General features: G+C 40.4%; 3 protein-coding genes and 1 long non-coding RNA gene across 6 annotated transcripts; 2 read left to right on the forward strand and 2 right to left on the reverse strand.

Annotated features, from left to right (window-relative positions):
* Nucleotides 1–521: 521 nt before the first annotated feature.
* Nucleotides 522–1629, reverse strand: LOC135349992 (presequence protease, mitochondrial-like). Its single transcript, XM_064548682.1, has 5 exons — nt 1332–1629; nt 1175–1271; nt 992–1075; nt 848–940; nt 522–794 (listed from the first exon to the last, which is right to left on the reverse strand). Exons 1-5 carry the CDS (start codon nt 1355–1357, stop codon nt 747–749), a joined length of 348 nt encoding a protein of 115 aa, XP_064404752.1. The 5' UTR covers nt 1358–1629; the 3' UTR covers nt 522–746.
* Nucleotides 1630–1666: 37 nt separating this feature from the next.
* On the forward strand, nt 1667–2340 carry LOC135350003 (uncharacterized). The gene is made up of 2 exons (XR_010399064.1): nt 1667–1753; nt 2034–2340. It is a non-coding gene; the product is annotated as an uncharacterized LOC135350003 (long non-coding RNA).
* An 83-nt stretch (nt 2341–2423) lies between these two features.
* Nucleotides 2424–13486, reverse strand: LOC135349957 (serine/threonine-protein phosphatase 6 regulatory ankyrin repeat subunit B-like). 3 transcript variants are annotated; one of them, XM_064548637.1, is made up of 10 exons: nt 12916–13486; nt 12508–12604; nt 9212–10733; nt 8929–8956; nt 8018–8336; nt 5285–5386; nt 4853–5023; nt 3181–3228; nt 2719–3060; nt 2424–2583 (listed from the first exon to the last, which is right to left on the reverse strand). In XM_064548637.1, exons 3-10 carry the CDS (start codon nt 9235–9237, stop codon nt 2525–2527), a joined length of 1095 nt encoding a protein of 364 aa, XP_064404707.1. In that variant the 5' UTR covers nt 9238–10733; nt 12508–12604; nt 12916–13486; the 3' UTR covers nt 2424–2524. The 3 variants fall into 3 exon arrangements, with proteins under 3 accessions (XP_064404707.1, XP_064404706.1, XP_064404708.1); XM_064548636.1 differs by having other exon boundaries at nt 8018–8339; nt 12916–13475; XM_064548638.1 differs by lacking the exon at nt 3181–3228 and having other exon boundaries at nt 8018–8339; nt 12916–13479.
* Nucleotides 11082–12503, forward strand: LOC135349959 (extracellular protease-like). The gene is given in 2 exon segments (XM_064548640.1): nt 11082–12263; nt 12266–12503. Coding segments are annotated over 2 exon segments (1059 nt in total). The 5' UTR covers nt 11082–11306; the 3' UTR covers nt 12368–12503.
* Nucleotides 13487–13512: the final 26 nt, after the last annotated feature.

A 13512-nucleotide genomic window follows, 5' to 3' on the forward strand; every position in this document is an offset into this window, starting at 1 on the left:
TCTTAACTTAACGTGACTGTTAAATGTACCGTTAAATGAACCTTCCACGTTTAGCTACCAAGGAATGAGTGTGAGGAGGGGGGGAAGTGTGGTAGAGGGACTTGTATTTAGCATATAGGGTTGCCTATATATAAGAAGCAGTAGACATATCACAATCCTTTGATTCCACACGCGCACACACACAGAATTTGTTAATCCACAATCCTCGTCGCCAGTTGTAATATCGTAGATGGACTTGAATAATTGAATAATAAAGAACTCTGATTCGATCATGATAAACAACACAGGTATTTATAAAAAACGATAACTCAAGGAATATTCTAGACTAGAATATGTATAAATATAAAATACAGACGTTACATCATAAGTACAGTAGACACAGTTTACAACTAACACCTGATATAGTCTATTCAAGTTATGTCCTGCAAGGGCATGAATGTTCAAGACATCACAGAATCGATTTCAGGGGTGTGACAACGAGGGGTCTTCAGGGGTGCGACACGGGGGGGGGTCTCACGTGATTTCAAGGAAGGGGTATGAATCGATTTCAGGGGTGTGACACGAGAGGACAGATGAGAAGTTACACATGCACACACACCAATCACTGTACCCTTGCTGTGCGCTGCGCACGCACGAGATAATTATGCTGTGAAAATAAGTTGCTACAAATATTATAGAAGACTCAACTCTTGTAGCCTTCTCAATGGATCTGTCTAATGATAGAACATTTTAAACTATCGGGAGTTTTATAACTTCTGCCGTTCCTCTGCCCCCAGCTGCTCCTCATACTCAGCCTGCGTAGGGAGGTACAAAGGTCATTACAGTTGAACCATGTGTACTAACGTACTTGTGGGGACATGATCAATGTGAGACGATGGTTGTTGTTAAGATAGTGTTGCTTGATTTTCTCCTGCAAGTAGCCCGCTGTCTTCAAGTTCTCCTGTAGAGGGCAGCAGCCATTTAATTAATAGTGGGTTGTTAGTGGGGATACCTTAAACCTCTCAACGTGTTCATTGATCTTGGTCATACTGATTGAATCACCTCCGTGTATACGTATCCATGGTGACATCACAGACTGTAGCAACAACACATACTCCATGAGAAACTGAATATACATACGCACACATCAGTCCTCCTAGGCCCCCCACCCACATCTACACAAACACACACTCACAGTGATGAGTCCAAGACCAAAGCTACTGCTCTGGTGTTTGACGCTCAGCTCTACCTGATGTAGCACTGACCTCACTCTGTCCTCATGGAAACCTTCCCTGTACAAACCAAGCTAGGTAACACAGTCCACCATTACTATACTGCATGGGTGTGCTTACATGGCTACTGTCTCGAGGGTCTTCATCACAATCTCCTCCACTCGATCAGCTTCCTCCTAGGAGACCAACAAAGAACACAGTGTCCAGAGTACTGTTGTCATAGCTGTACAGTATTGATGAGAATACATGTACATGCTACAAATTCGCTATTTTCAATCTTCAATTCAATACCCACATTAGGCATTAGGGCTAAACCGTGGTTATTTTTGTCTAGAGATTAATTTTAACTAGACCATTCCTAAACAATATGCCAGAAGTTACTATTGCAGTGATTCTGTGGCACTGAGGAATGTAGTCACGTGCAAGATATTCGTTTACATTAACCAAAGTCACATGCATGTACAAAACATTTTCATTCGCAGCTAGCTAGCTAGCTCTTGCTTGGGTCTGAGCTGTTTGAAACCGAGTTCCTTCGCAGCCAGGTATGGTGCAACACTAAATTAGCATTGTTATAGCTTTTCAAATTACAGACATACATTTATAAACAGAGAGTGAAGTATATATACTGACAGTCTACATTTACATACCGGGAGTAACCACAGCTGGCAATGTTACATACCCTCCCGGTATGAAATAACAGAAACATTTTCTGGTTACTTTTCAAAAGGCATGCCTTAATCTCCCCCCCCTCTACTTCAAAATCCTATGACACCCTGACACATCACAGATGTAGATAGCGTAAACAGATACTTCATCTCACAGGTTGTGTCCATCTCTGCTCGAGGGGTACTTCCACACTCTGTAATCCCAGCTCAAAGCCAGTCAAGGCCTTCTCGTTAATGAACTGGAGATGATCTCCCAGGGGCATGTCTCCGAGTTTTCAACACACATTGGCTAACAGCATTTGAATGCAACTACGTAACAATACTGAACACCATGCATGCACATAGTATATATGCATTCATAATAATAATTATATACATGACAAAATTTAATTGTTTATCCCACTCATAATTAATTACTACTGTTTAATTACGTTAAATTATTACATGAAAAGTGGTAAAGATCATTAACTAAGCAAACCACTAAGAGTGATGTATGGATGCTGAGACAAATTAACTATTCGGTGCCTGTTACCAAGGAAACAATTGATCACCATGGAAACTATTATTATGAATAAAACTTTTTTCACATCATTAAAAATTACATGAAAAGTGGTTAAATGAACAAGAGCATAATTAAACTATAGTTATCTAGAGTCTATAAGTGTTGGTAGTGTCTGATGGTGTTGACTGATCCATGACCTCCAGTCCTGCATGAGGAAGGAGGGAGACACAAGAGTCAGCAACTACACTCTATGGTTAAATTTGCTAGTATGGGCTTATTTGACTACGAATTAAGCTCACGAAACTAATTATCAAAGTGTCCGTCAATTAGGTGAACTCACTGGTATGCTCCACACAGGCCTTGTGAATGCTGCGAACTGCCTCTCCGTCCTCAATCTTTGTAGAAATTTCCACTAATCGACCATAAGTAGCTGCCGGTTTCGATGGATTGTCAAAATCGATGCTTTTATTCTTCCATTTCCGTAGAGCAGCGTAAAATTTTCCTTGTGTACTGTAGAAGTTTCGCAGATCATTATCGATTTCGTCTATGTCAGCACGACTCAGGTCCAGCGTGTGCTTGAATTTGTTGTATCCAGCAATCTCAGTAGACAACTGGAAAAGAGCTTCATCCGAGCACTCGCTACTCAACTGAGCTGCAGTCGCTGTCGTCTCACGTTGTTGAACTGTACAGATAAAACATAATACATTGACAGTTAATTAAGTGACATCAATTCCTCTATAAAATGTACAGTACTGTAACAAATTTACAAAAAAACTACAAACCAATGCATAGTATCTGCTACCTGACTGAGTGGTTGTGTGTGGAGTGGCTAGTGGAGTCACTGCATTACCTGTGAGGAGGATATGACAATATAACAGTCACTTCATTACACATGCAATGTTACGGTCAAGCTACTCTTAGACCTAGGAGCTAACATTTTGTCCGAAGCTGGCTTATATTCCTGAACACCTGGTAAGCTCCAACCAGCTAAAAGTTAACCATGTAGAAATCCCTGGCATACATGTCAACCATATAAAACATAAATGAAGCCATAATTGACCACATAACTTCCGGGGCCGAACTCAACGCAAATAGATTTTAGTGATGTATTTATAGGAATGTGCATGGGAGTTGGATACTCATCATAATGAACTCCTGATTATGGTTTGTCTAACATTCCACATTCCACTCAGGTGGTATTAGGGTCTATACTAGCCTCGATTCTAGGCCGATTAAAATACGGCCTGGTACCTATCTCAGGTATATTAAGGACTGGGACCTTCAATTATTGCTGAATCAGCTAAAACGCAGCCACGCCCACGATTTTTAATATGTTTTGTGTGTAAAAAGTTTGTGCAGCTACTGATCTTTTTTAGTTCTAAAAACGGTGTTCTAAACCTTCCTTTTAGCTCTTAATTCTTAGTGTAGTAGGTAGTTCAAAGGCTTAAGCAGACATATCTGCTGGGAGAGAGCCACTTCTTTGGCCAAAGGTGAGATTTTGCACAAAACTTAGTCTTACAGCTGACAATAAGTGACATTTTTATTTTTATAGGCTAATAACTTACTCTAAATAGAACATGATGCTCTCTCCCAGCGGATATGTCTGCTTAAGCCTTTGAACTACCTACTACACTAAGAATTAAGAGCTAAAAGGAAGGTTTAGAACACCGTTTTTAGAACTAAAAAAGATAAGTAGCTGCACAAAATTTTTACACACAAAACATATTAAAAATCGTGGGCGTGGCTGCGTTTTAGCTGATTCAGCAATAATTGAAGGTCCTAGTCCTTAATATACCTGAGATTGCAGAGGTGATGGTGCGCATGCGTTAGTTTATTCTCCAGAATCTGGGGAATCCCCTTTTTCTTTCTCTCATCTATTTTCTATCTTTGTACATCAGCTTAGCTCTCTATTGCATTGTTCCAGAAGGCTTTCACACTAGTCTGAAGCCAGAAGAGGCTCTCATCTACCTCTATGACGGTTGTATGGTCAGGATGTCTTACCTTGGATCTGTACAGGCTATGGGAAGTGTATGGTGCCTCAAACTGCTACTTGCGAAGACAACCCGGCTATAGGACCATCCTAGACGTAGATGAGAGCCTCTTCTGTCTTAAAACTAGACCAACGCAATAGACGGCATAAGCCACAGCTTCACAGAACTCAGTCATAGAGATAAAGTATTACGGAACATGTTCTTAGTAAACGGACTATAAATTTACTAAGGTTTTACGTTCGTAGTACGATTACCCATAATTATTCTGAGTAATTTGAAGCGCATGCGCACTATCACCCCTGCAATAGGTACCAGGCCGTATTTTAATCGGCCTTGAACCAAGACTAGGTCTATACAAAACACGTAATTGTACCACAACCATTAAAGTTAAGGTATCAATGGAAATGGCATGTCTTATAATTAGTGATCAAGGATACACTACTGTTTGTGGAAATTAGGTATGGGATTTCTAGTGACACATACCTGGTTCAGGAGTGGAGGGCTTCAGAGACTGGAGATAGTCAACAATTTCAGTGTGACCACTCCGTACTGCCAGGTCATCAGTCACATCTGGACAGGTGAGGGACAGAGATCTTGTGCGAACAAACAGTTTTGTCAAGTCAAGAGGAGTGTTGCCACCAACATCAGTCACGTCTGGACAGGTAAGGGACAGAGATCTTGTAGTAGTACTGACAGCATTGACCATTATACCATGCATGCACAATCAGCACAATCAGATAATTATTGAGTACAGGATGTCTATTATAGTATCACGTATGTATTGTATTACAGTAACTATAATTATAATTATGACTACATGATGATACATACAGGTACACAGATTAATTCACGGGTTGTTTACATTTCCAATCAGAGGATCTAATGAAACGGTACCCACTAACAGAAATGACTCACCAACATCAACCTTGCACTCCTTTACTAAGTGCTGTACAACTTGTTTACTTCCTCCCACACAAGCCCTGTGCAGTGGTGCTTGGTCCCACTTGTTCCTCACATCTGTATGTGGTGATATGACCTCAGAGAAGTGGTGACATGCAAACAGTAATACAACATAACTAAAATGGTTTGTCAAAATGAAGTAAATTATGATAATAAATACACATTCAGTATTAATTAACTATTACTGAAAAGCTTCCCAAAATAATGTAGACACACTGATAGACTATATGCAAAATAACCTAGATACAGATCGAATTGCATTTGGGTCATTCCATATCAATTCAACGAAATTTAAAACGTGACGTCTTCAGAATTGCACGAAACTTGGTACATGTGTGAGGAATGGTATGATAACATCTCAGAAAAAATGTTGGGTTTGTAAACAATATGGCTTCTGAGATTAAGTTAATTAAAAAATGCAGAATTTCCCCACTTTTAGAAACTGGCTGCTGTTAGTTAAACTGTAACTTTCTAACCATTAACATTCAAGACTAAGAATGTATATCATCTTGTTGCCTAAGAAATTCCGCATCATTTGGCATGTTGTATGGCTTCACTCGATAAAGTTTGGGTATTCCATCTAATTAGTGTTCTTTGAAGTCTGGCTTCTCAAAAAACGCTGTTTTTTTCCTGTACTTTTTTGAGTATCATGTTCCTTATACAATTCTCTTGAAGTGTGACAAGTTTGATTCTGGGATTCCAATGGGATCATGAGATATGTTGTGGGATGTAGTGTGATTTGGGCAATATTTGTGGTTTTAGAGAATAAACAGTCCTTAAAAAATGTTGCAAAGCCTTTCTGCATTCCCAATTGTTACTGTGCACTTTTCTTTAGTAAGTAAGCTGTGTGTGAGGCCCTTTGTTGTGGCAATATTGCAATTAGCAATATATCGTAGGTTTTAAGTTGATGAGCGACATTACCTACGTTCAAGCTAACAATTGTACGTTTTAGTTGTAGCAATGGTGATTTTCATAAAAGTTGAGCAGTATAAAACATTAGCATTAACATTTAAAAACATTAACAAGCCTAGCCCAAATGTTTGGTCAGTATTTCTGATGCAGCTTTAATCTCCTTTTTGGATAAATTCGACCTGTTTTGATTTGATGATCAATTGTTTAAAAGAATAAAATCATGTAGGCAACGTATAAAATTATATATTTCTGAGGCTGGGATACTTGAATAAGCTGCATTATGGCCCGTGAGGGTAAAGAAATTGTACACACACTAGTGAGTTGTGTGGTTTTACTTGGAAAACACCCTAGCTAACCACCCATTTTTTTATGCAAACCAATCACGAAATATTCTCTGGTGGCATTTCAGTTTCTACTGAGATTACTCAGTGTCCATCTTCTGACTGCAGTACTATACTGTATCAGTAGCTAGAGATGGTTCAAATAATTTATGATGTGTGTAGTTTGCATGTGTCTGGAATCGTTTGAGAAAACAAGAAATTATTGTTCAAGATGATGCTGCTCTCTCTCATATCAAATAGCTGGCGTGGTGTCAGTATTATTTTGCTGCTCGTATGGTCACTGTAAACTTGTTTTAGCTATCAGTCGTTTTATAGTTCCTCGGCTGAAAATGTCACTCGGCCGAAAGTTCGAATTCTTCCTTGTGATAACATAAGTTCAGGAAAGTTAGCACACATGTTTTAGGTCATTACACAACAAAGAAGGACTGTTTATTCTCTGAAACCACAAATATTGCCCAAACCACTCCACTACATCCCACAACATATCTCATGATCCCATTGGAATCCCAAAACCAAAGTTGTCACACTTCAAGAGAATGGTATGAGGAACATGATACACAAAAAATTACAGGGAAAAAACAGCGCTTTTTGAGAAGTCAGAGTTCGAAGGCTACTAATTAGATGCAATACCTAAAATTTATTAAGTGAAGCCGTACAACATACCAAATGATGCGGAATTTCTTAGGCAACAACATGATATACATTCTTAGTCTTGAATGTTAATGGTTAGAAAGTTACAGTTTAACTAACAGCAGCCAGTTTCTAAAAGTGGAGAATTTCTGCATTTTTTAATTAACTCAATCTCAGAAGCCATATTGTTTACAAACCCAAAATTTTTTCTGATATGTTACCATACCATTCCTCACACATGTACCAAGTTTCGTGGAATTCTGAAGACGTCACGTTTTAAATTTCGTTGAATTGATATGGAATGACCCATTTATAACTTTGAGCTGTTTCGAAATTTAGGCTGAGTCAGTAATTATTTGTCGGAAAGCCCGATCCCACCCCCTATACTTCTGTATATACCATTCTCAAACACACACACACACACACAAGCTGAATAAAAAAAAGCTGGGCACTAAAATAGCAGCTGTAGCTATCAGTAGTGCTGGGTGTATGTGTGCATGATGCCTGATTGATCTTTTAGGCCCCCTATGAGAAAAATAAGCAGATATAGGGATCATTGTGTAGTTTCTTGAGCGCATGCAACTCGCTTCCAACCAGAGAGTGTGACATCACACACTGCATTTACCTAGCATCACGTGGGGCGTTGCCTATCCCTTTCTTTCGTTAATCTATGTTACAATCTACATGTACATCAACACATGCATGTTTTGTAATGTGTTATTTAGGAAATTAAACAGTCTATAAAAACATTCTTGTTGGGCTCAATCCTTTAGCTATGAACACTACGTGACTGACACACACTTACCAATACAACATTTCACATTATGTGACAAGTACACCACAGTCTCCATATGTCCTCCCCTACACGCCCAGTGAAATGCAGCCATGCCCAAAAGTCCATCACCTTTATCAATATCAGCTCCACCACTAACGAGTGCTCTAGTGATCTCCAGGTTGCCAATCAGGCATGCTTCATGTACTGGAGGGCGTCTAGCCTTCTTAAGCACATCACACCACTCCTCACTCCAGTAGAGTTGGTGATTAGGGTTGGCCCCCTGCTCCAACAGTGACCTCACTTCGCTAGCGTCATCATGTCTAACAGCCTCCCACAGATCCACGGCCAGCTGCTGCATGTACAATAGTTGGGAGCATCACACAAGCATAAGTTACAATAATTATTTTGTACCATGCATGATACCATACAAGTGCATTTAAGTTGTGACCTTTAACCTGTTATGACACCGCATGTTGTACAACGCTCACTCATTATGACTAGGACTACATGCAGTGGACTACACTATTTCTGATATATGTCAGAGTGTGTACATAAGGTAGCATGCTGGGAGAGATGAAGAGTGGTGACAGAATCAACACATTTCCTATGGCCAGAAGTTACAATAATTTGGTATAAAAATAATAATTTACTACTGCATATAATTATAGGCCAGGCATTTTGAACTATAGACTATAGTGTTGATTGAGACACACATGCCCATGCGCATGCATGCAGGGATTGCTTCTTACTCAGCTACTAACCCTCTGCATGTGTTTAAGTAAGACACGCACTTATTGCTAATAGGGTCACCAACATAATTATAATAATAATTATTGTTGCTAGCACAAGACAATCATCTCTAGCTCAGTCAATATCTGGTACATGTACATTATCTTATTAGTGACCACATGCAAATGTGCATGTGTTGCACAAATACTTACCTGGTTCTTGCGAATCCAAGGCACTAACCTGATGTGTATTGTGTGTGTGTGTGTAAGTTTGTACAATGATCGAAAACCATTTATATATACTCTAAAGCACTTCTTGTGGTATGCTCAGTTATAAGTCCACTGGCTAGAGTAGAGTAACACAACATGCAGAGCTTCTATTGATGAGCTCCATGCAATTTCTGAGGACATGATTCCAGCTAGCTCTGACTGGAATAATCCTCCCTCCATGCAATCACAAGGTGGCACTCCAGCTAGTCTATACATGTTCACTCACCCTGAGTCTTGTCCTGCAGTAGCCATATGAAGCTTGGACACACACGTACATGTACACGTACTTAATTAATCCGGAGCTTTCTCTGTCTCAGTTCTGCCCCTTTTCAGTACAGAGGAGGTCTGACATCACTTGAACTTTCACTAATTATGACCTTTTAATGACATTCCAGGCCAAATTGCTTTTCGTTTTTGCTGACTCAGCAGTAGAACATGGCTGAATCTAGGCGGATCTAGCTAGTATGTGCTGATAGGATTAGGTCCAGTAACCATCAGACACCAAACACAACTAGCTGTCAACAGATTCAGCGACAAAAACCGTGCAGAAATATTGTCTCATAAATCAGTCGCCCTCTATAACATAGACTCGTGATTAGGCCGCCCAACTTTTAGAGGGCGGCTAAAATAGAGACTAGCAGAAGTACAGTAGACGCTACTGCTAAGTCAGCAAAAACGAAAAGCAATTTGGCCTGGAATGTCATTAAAAGGTCATAATTAGTGAAAGTTCAAGTGATGTCCGACCTCCTCTGTTTTCAGTAAACGCTAAATGCCACACCCTCTCTCTGCCACAATATTGTTTTTAACAACAATCATCGTCGATCATTACCCACTCTTAGATGGATTTTGCATGCAGTAAAATTCATCCATGAATATCAATGTGTGTATAAAAGTAGCTTTATGTTATGTAGCTTTGGCATCTCCACCGAGGTATCAGCACCTGCGGTGCTTTCATTGTAAAAGCAATTGCAACTGAACATAAAAATCCTTTATAATAATTAATGCACACTAGTCTAGTCAGGATTGTACAAAGAAGAATCCGTCACTAACACTTGTAGTTGTGTAAACTATTAGCCATGAATAAAATTAAATGTGGGCTGGAGGTACAAACCACAGCAGACCATGTGTGTGTTTGCTGATATCATTTTTAACTAATTAACCACTACACGTACCTTTACAAAGTGCACCTTTTTGCTTATGATACCAAATGCTCCAAGGTTATCGATAGTGTGGAGGATGTCAACAAGCTTCAGTCAGACATCAATGACATCACTAGTTGGAGCAAAAGCTGGTCGCTCCCTTTCAACGAAATGAAAAGCATAGTAATTCAATTCTGCTCCTCCCCTCCACCCCAAACCTCATACACTCTAGCCGGACTAAACGTAACTCAACGTAACTCACTCAATGTCCAACAAAGATCTAGGTCTCATTTTCCAATCGAATCTCAAATGGGTGTCCCACTATAACCAAATTTCTGCTAAAGCTTACAAGCTTACATACGGTATGTGAAAAAGAGCTCGAGGGCATTGGTGGGATGGTAGTGAGAGGAGTGGAACTGCCTCAGGGACTCCCACTGCACGCGTGCACTTTGGCCAGAGAACACAAGATTATCATGATTCAGCTAGCTTACTACATGTGAGGTTGAGGATGTCGTTGGGCCAGCCTCTGCTGATGTGGGAGCAGGTGTGACCTGGGAGGATCTTGTTCTGGAGAGCTTGCACAAACACACTTTCCGGGGAATTCGAAGCCTGTAGAGAGAGAGAGGGAGGGGGGGAGGGGGAGGGGGGGTAATGGACAGCTGTGAATAATTTTTGCAGGCCAACTAGTATGAGGGGAGGACAAGCGCATGATCTGGCACAAGCAATACGCACCAGCACACAAATATGGCTACTGAATACTGCCACTTGAGCATTCATGCATGCAGGATAGAAACCGAGCTATAGGCCTGCTACACACCCAATAAAGGCACAATGGCTATTGTACACTCTGACCACCATACTCGGTATTACAACCCTTTCATTGCCTGCCTAACACAAAGGACAGACAACAATAAAATTGTGTGTATATAGTAGGGGAAAATATACGCTGACTATTATATACTCATGCATGGGAGTGGGATAGGTAGCAATAACCCTTGCCTAGCACAAAGGACAGACAATATGAAAGTTGTATAGGAGAAAATATACACTGACTACTATACCCACGGGACTGGGATACGTAGCAATGAGGTAACCCGAGGTAATAGCCACAAGACAGCCTATATAAAAGCAATATCAAAATCATCAAAATCATCAAAATTATTGGAATCAAAGAAGACAAAAATGAAGTTTGCTGTCTCTCTCCTGCTGTCACTCTGTGTAAGTGGGGCTCTGTCCGCTGGTCCCTTCACTGCCACCATCACCAACAAGCCAGTCTTCAAGCTGGGAGATGAGGTCATTGTAGAGGTGACCCTCACTAACAACCATCCAGTAGATTACTTCATCCTCAAAAGATTCACACCACTCGAGGGACTAAGGGCTAACATCTTCACCGTGACAACAAACAAAGGCTCTGTACTACCATACGATGGACTAATGTTCAGAAGGGGACCTACACAGAAAGATGAATATAATAAAATCCGTGCAAATTCTTCCATCTCATTGACTGCAACTCTATCCAATGCCTACGGCTTCTACGAGGCTGGCACCTATCTTGTCAAGCTGAGCACAACTCTTACATTTGCTAGCTCTCTGGATGTGGGCCCAGTAACACAGCTGCTTGTATCCAACACCAATCGTCTCATGCTAACTGTCGGTGACAAGCAGCCACATCTAACAATCGGGGAGACCAATCGTAGGAAAGATGTGAAACAGAAAGTAGTCGATTTTTCAGTATTTAATACAAAGGCAATGAAAAACCCAAAATTTGGAGGTACTTGGACCGATGTAATGAAGAAAGATGCTACAAACGTGTACACCAAGGCCTTCCAGGTAATGTTGAATGCCACCGATTTGGCAGTGTTCAATACAAATAGATATACTACTTGGTTTGGTACGATTAATTACTCAGGTTATGTTAAATCTGTGCTTCAAGATTGTACAAACGATATGCAAGTGTACTCTTTCACTCTTTACAATGGCTTGAGTGTCCAAAGCGCATGTGGTCCTTACGACTATGCATACAGATTTGACGGAACACTCTATATTGTACTTTGTAAGGTCTACTATACATCAGGTTTTGAGGACAAATATGAGACAATCGTACACGAAATGACACATGCATCAGCCAGGACCGAAGACTATATGAATATGGTAGGACGGGTTGCAAGAAATTGGCCATCGATAATCCAGCAAAGGCTGTTAACAATGCTGACAACTATGCATACTTTACTGACAATCTGTGAACACAGTGATAATTATAAAAATCCCTTGATTGTCAATTATAATTAGTAGATGTAGTGTGGGAGTCTACACGAACTGAATTTAGCTATTAACTATATATAGAGTGTATGCTGGGGTGTGCAGTGTATTAATATACACTTACAAACACTCCTTTCATTTCGTTGAAAATCACACCCTTGAAGATGATAGGTGTGGTTGGGTCTTGCGGGTTCTCATGCTCCAGTCTCCATCCCTCCTGCCTGAGCAGTGGGAGGGGGACAATAACATGGTCAACTGGAAATAAGGCACTTATGTACAGTATTCATGTAACATTAGGATTATTACGATTGGCATAGTGTTTGATGGATCGGTGCACCAGCGCAAGCGAGGTATACGGTAGTGTATTTGTCTGTGTGTCAGTGTCTGCCTGTGTAGACTGCTACAGCTGCTCAAGGATCAATGAAGTGCAAGAAAGAGTTTCTATAGGCTTCTAGTAATGTTTTTTTTGGATCTTAATTCGTGGATTTTCAAAATAATGCTTCGTTCCCGAGTTATGTCTAGTTTTACTTACTTGGAATGCCATTGCAGCCTTCAGAAGAGTGCGTAGCAAATGTTGTCCATGGAGTGTTGCTATTCTACATAGTAGTTACCTCTGCACTAGAACGCTAGCTACATGGTAGCTGCAAAAGTGAGAAAAGAGCTGCAAGGCTCTACTGGTGCAGCCATTAGTCTTAGACTTTGTATATACTTGTACTTTTGGCATCCTTTTTACTAATAATCATTATTGATCATATCCCGCTCTGTGACTTTCCCTGCATGCAGCAAAATTAATACATATGATATCATGCATGTGTGTTAATAGCTAGTATACTTTATGTTATGTAACTTTGACATCCACCGAGGCATCAGCACCCGCGGTGCTTTCATTTTATAAGTTACCTGGAGTGATCCTATATTAGTCATAATCTGGCACAAGCAATACGCACCAGCACACAAATATGGCACACAAATATGGCCACTGAATACTACCACTTGAGCATTCATACAGGGTAGAAACCGAGCTACAATGGCTATTAAACACTCTTGACTACCATACTCGGTATCCAGGGCTGCATTGAGGGGGGGCGAGGGGGGTAATACGCCCCCTCTGGGCACAGTTTCCTAGGAT

Source organism: Halichondria panicea, chromosome 16 (genome assembly GCF_963675165.1).
Source record: "Halichondria panicea chromosome 16, odHalPani1.1, whole genome shotgun sequence".
NCBI classification, from domain to species: domain Eukaryota; kingdom Metazoa; phylum Porifera; class Demospongiae; order Suberitida; family Halichondriidae; genus Halichondria; species Halichondria panicea.

What these genes read in the sequence shown, in the direction of transcription:
- LOC135349992 (XM_064548682.1), bottom strand. Translation starts at nt 1,357, where the DNA reads ATGAAGACCCTCGAGACAGTAGCCAT. An exon ending in AACACGTTGAGAGGTTTAAG is followed by an intron (nt 941 to 991) that starts GTATCCCCACTA and finishes TGCCCTCTACAG; the next exon opens with GAGAACTTGAAGACAGCGGG. An exon ending in CATTGATCATGTCCCCACAA is followed by an intron (nt 795 to 847) that starts GTACGTTAGTAC and finishes CTCCCTACGCAG; the next exon opens with GCTGAGTATGAGGAGCAGCT.
- LOC135349957 (XM_064548636.1), bottom strand. Translation starts at nt 9,237, where the DNA reads ATGGCTACTGCAGGACAAGACTCAGG. An exon ending in CTTGGATTCGCAAGAACCAG is followed by an intron (nt 8,340 to 8,928) that starts GTAAGTATTTGT and finishes TTGTACATGCAG; the next exon opens with CAGCTGGCCGTGGATCTGTG. An exon ending in TAATGTGAAATGTTGTATTG is followed by an intron (nt 5,387 to 8,017) that starts GTAAGTGTGTGT and finishes CACCACATACAG; the next exon opens with ATGTGAGGAACAAGTGGGAC.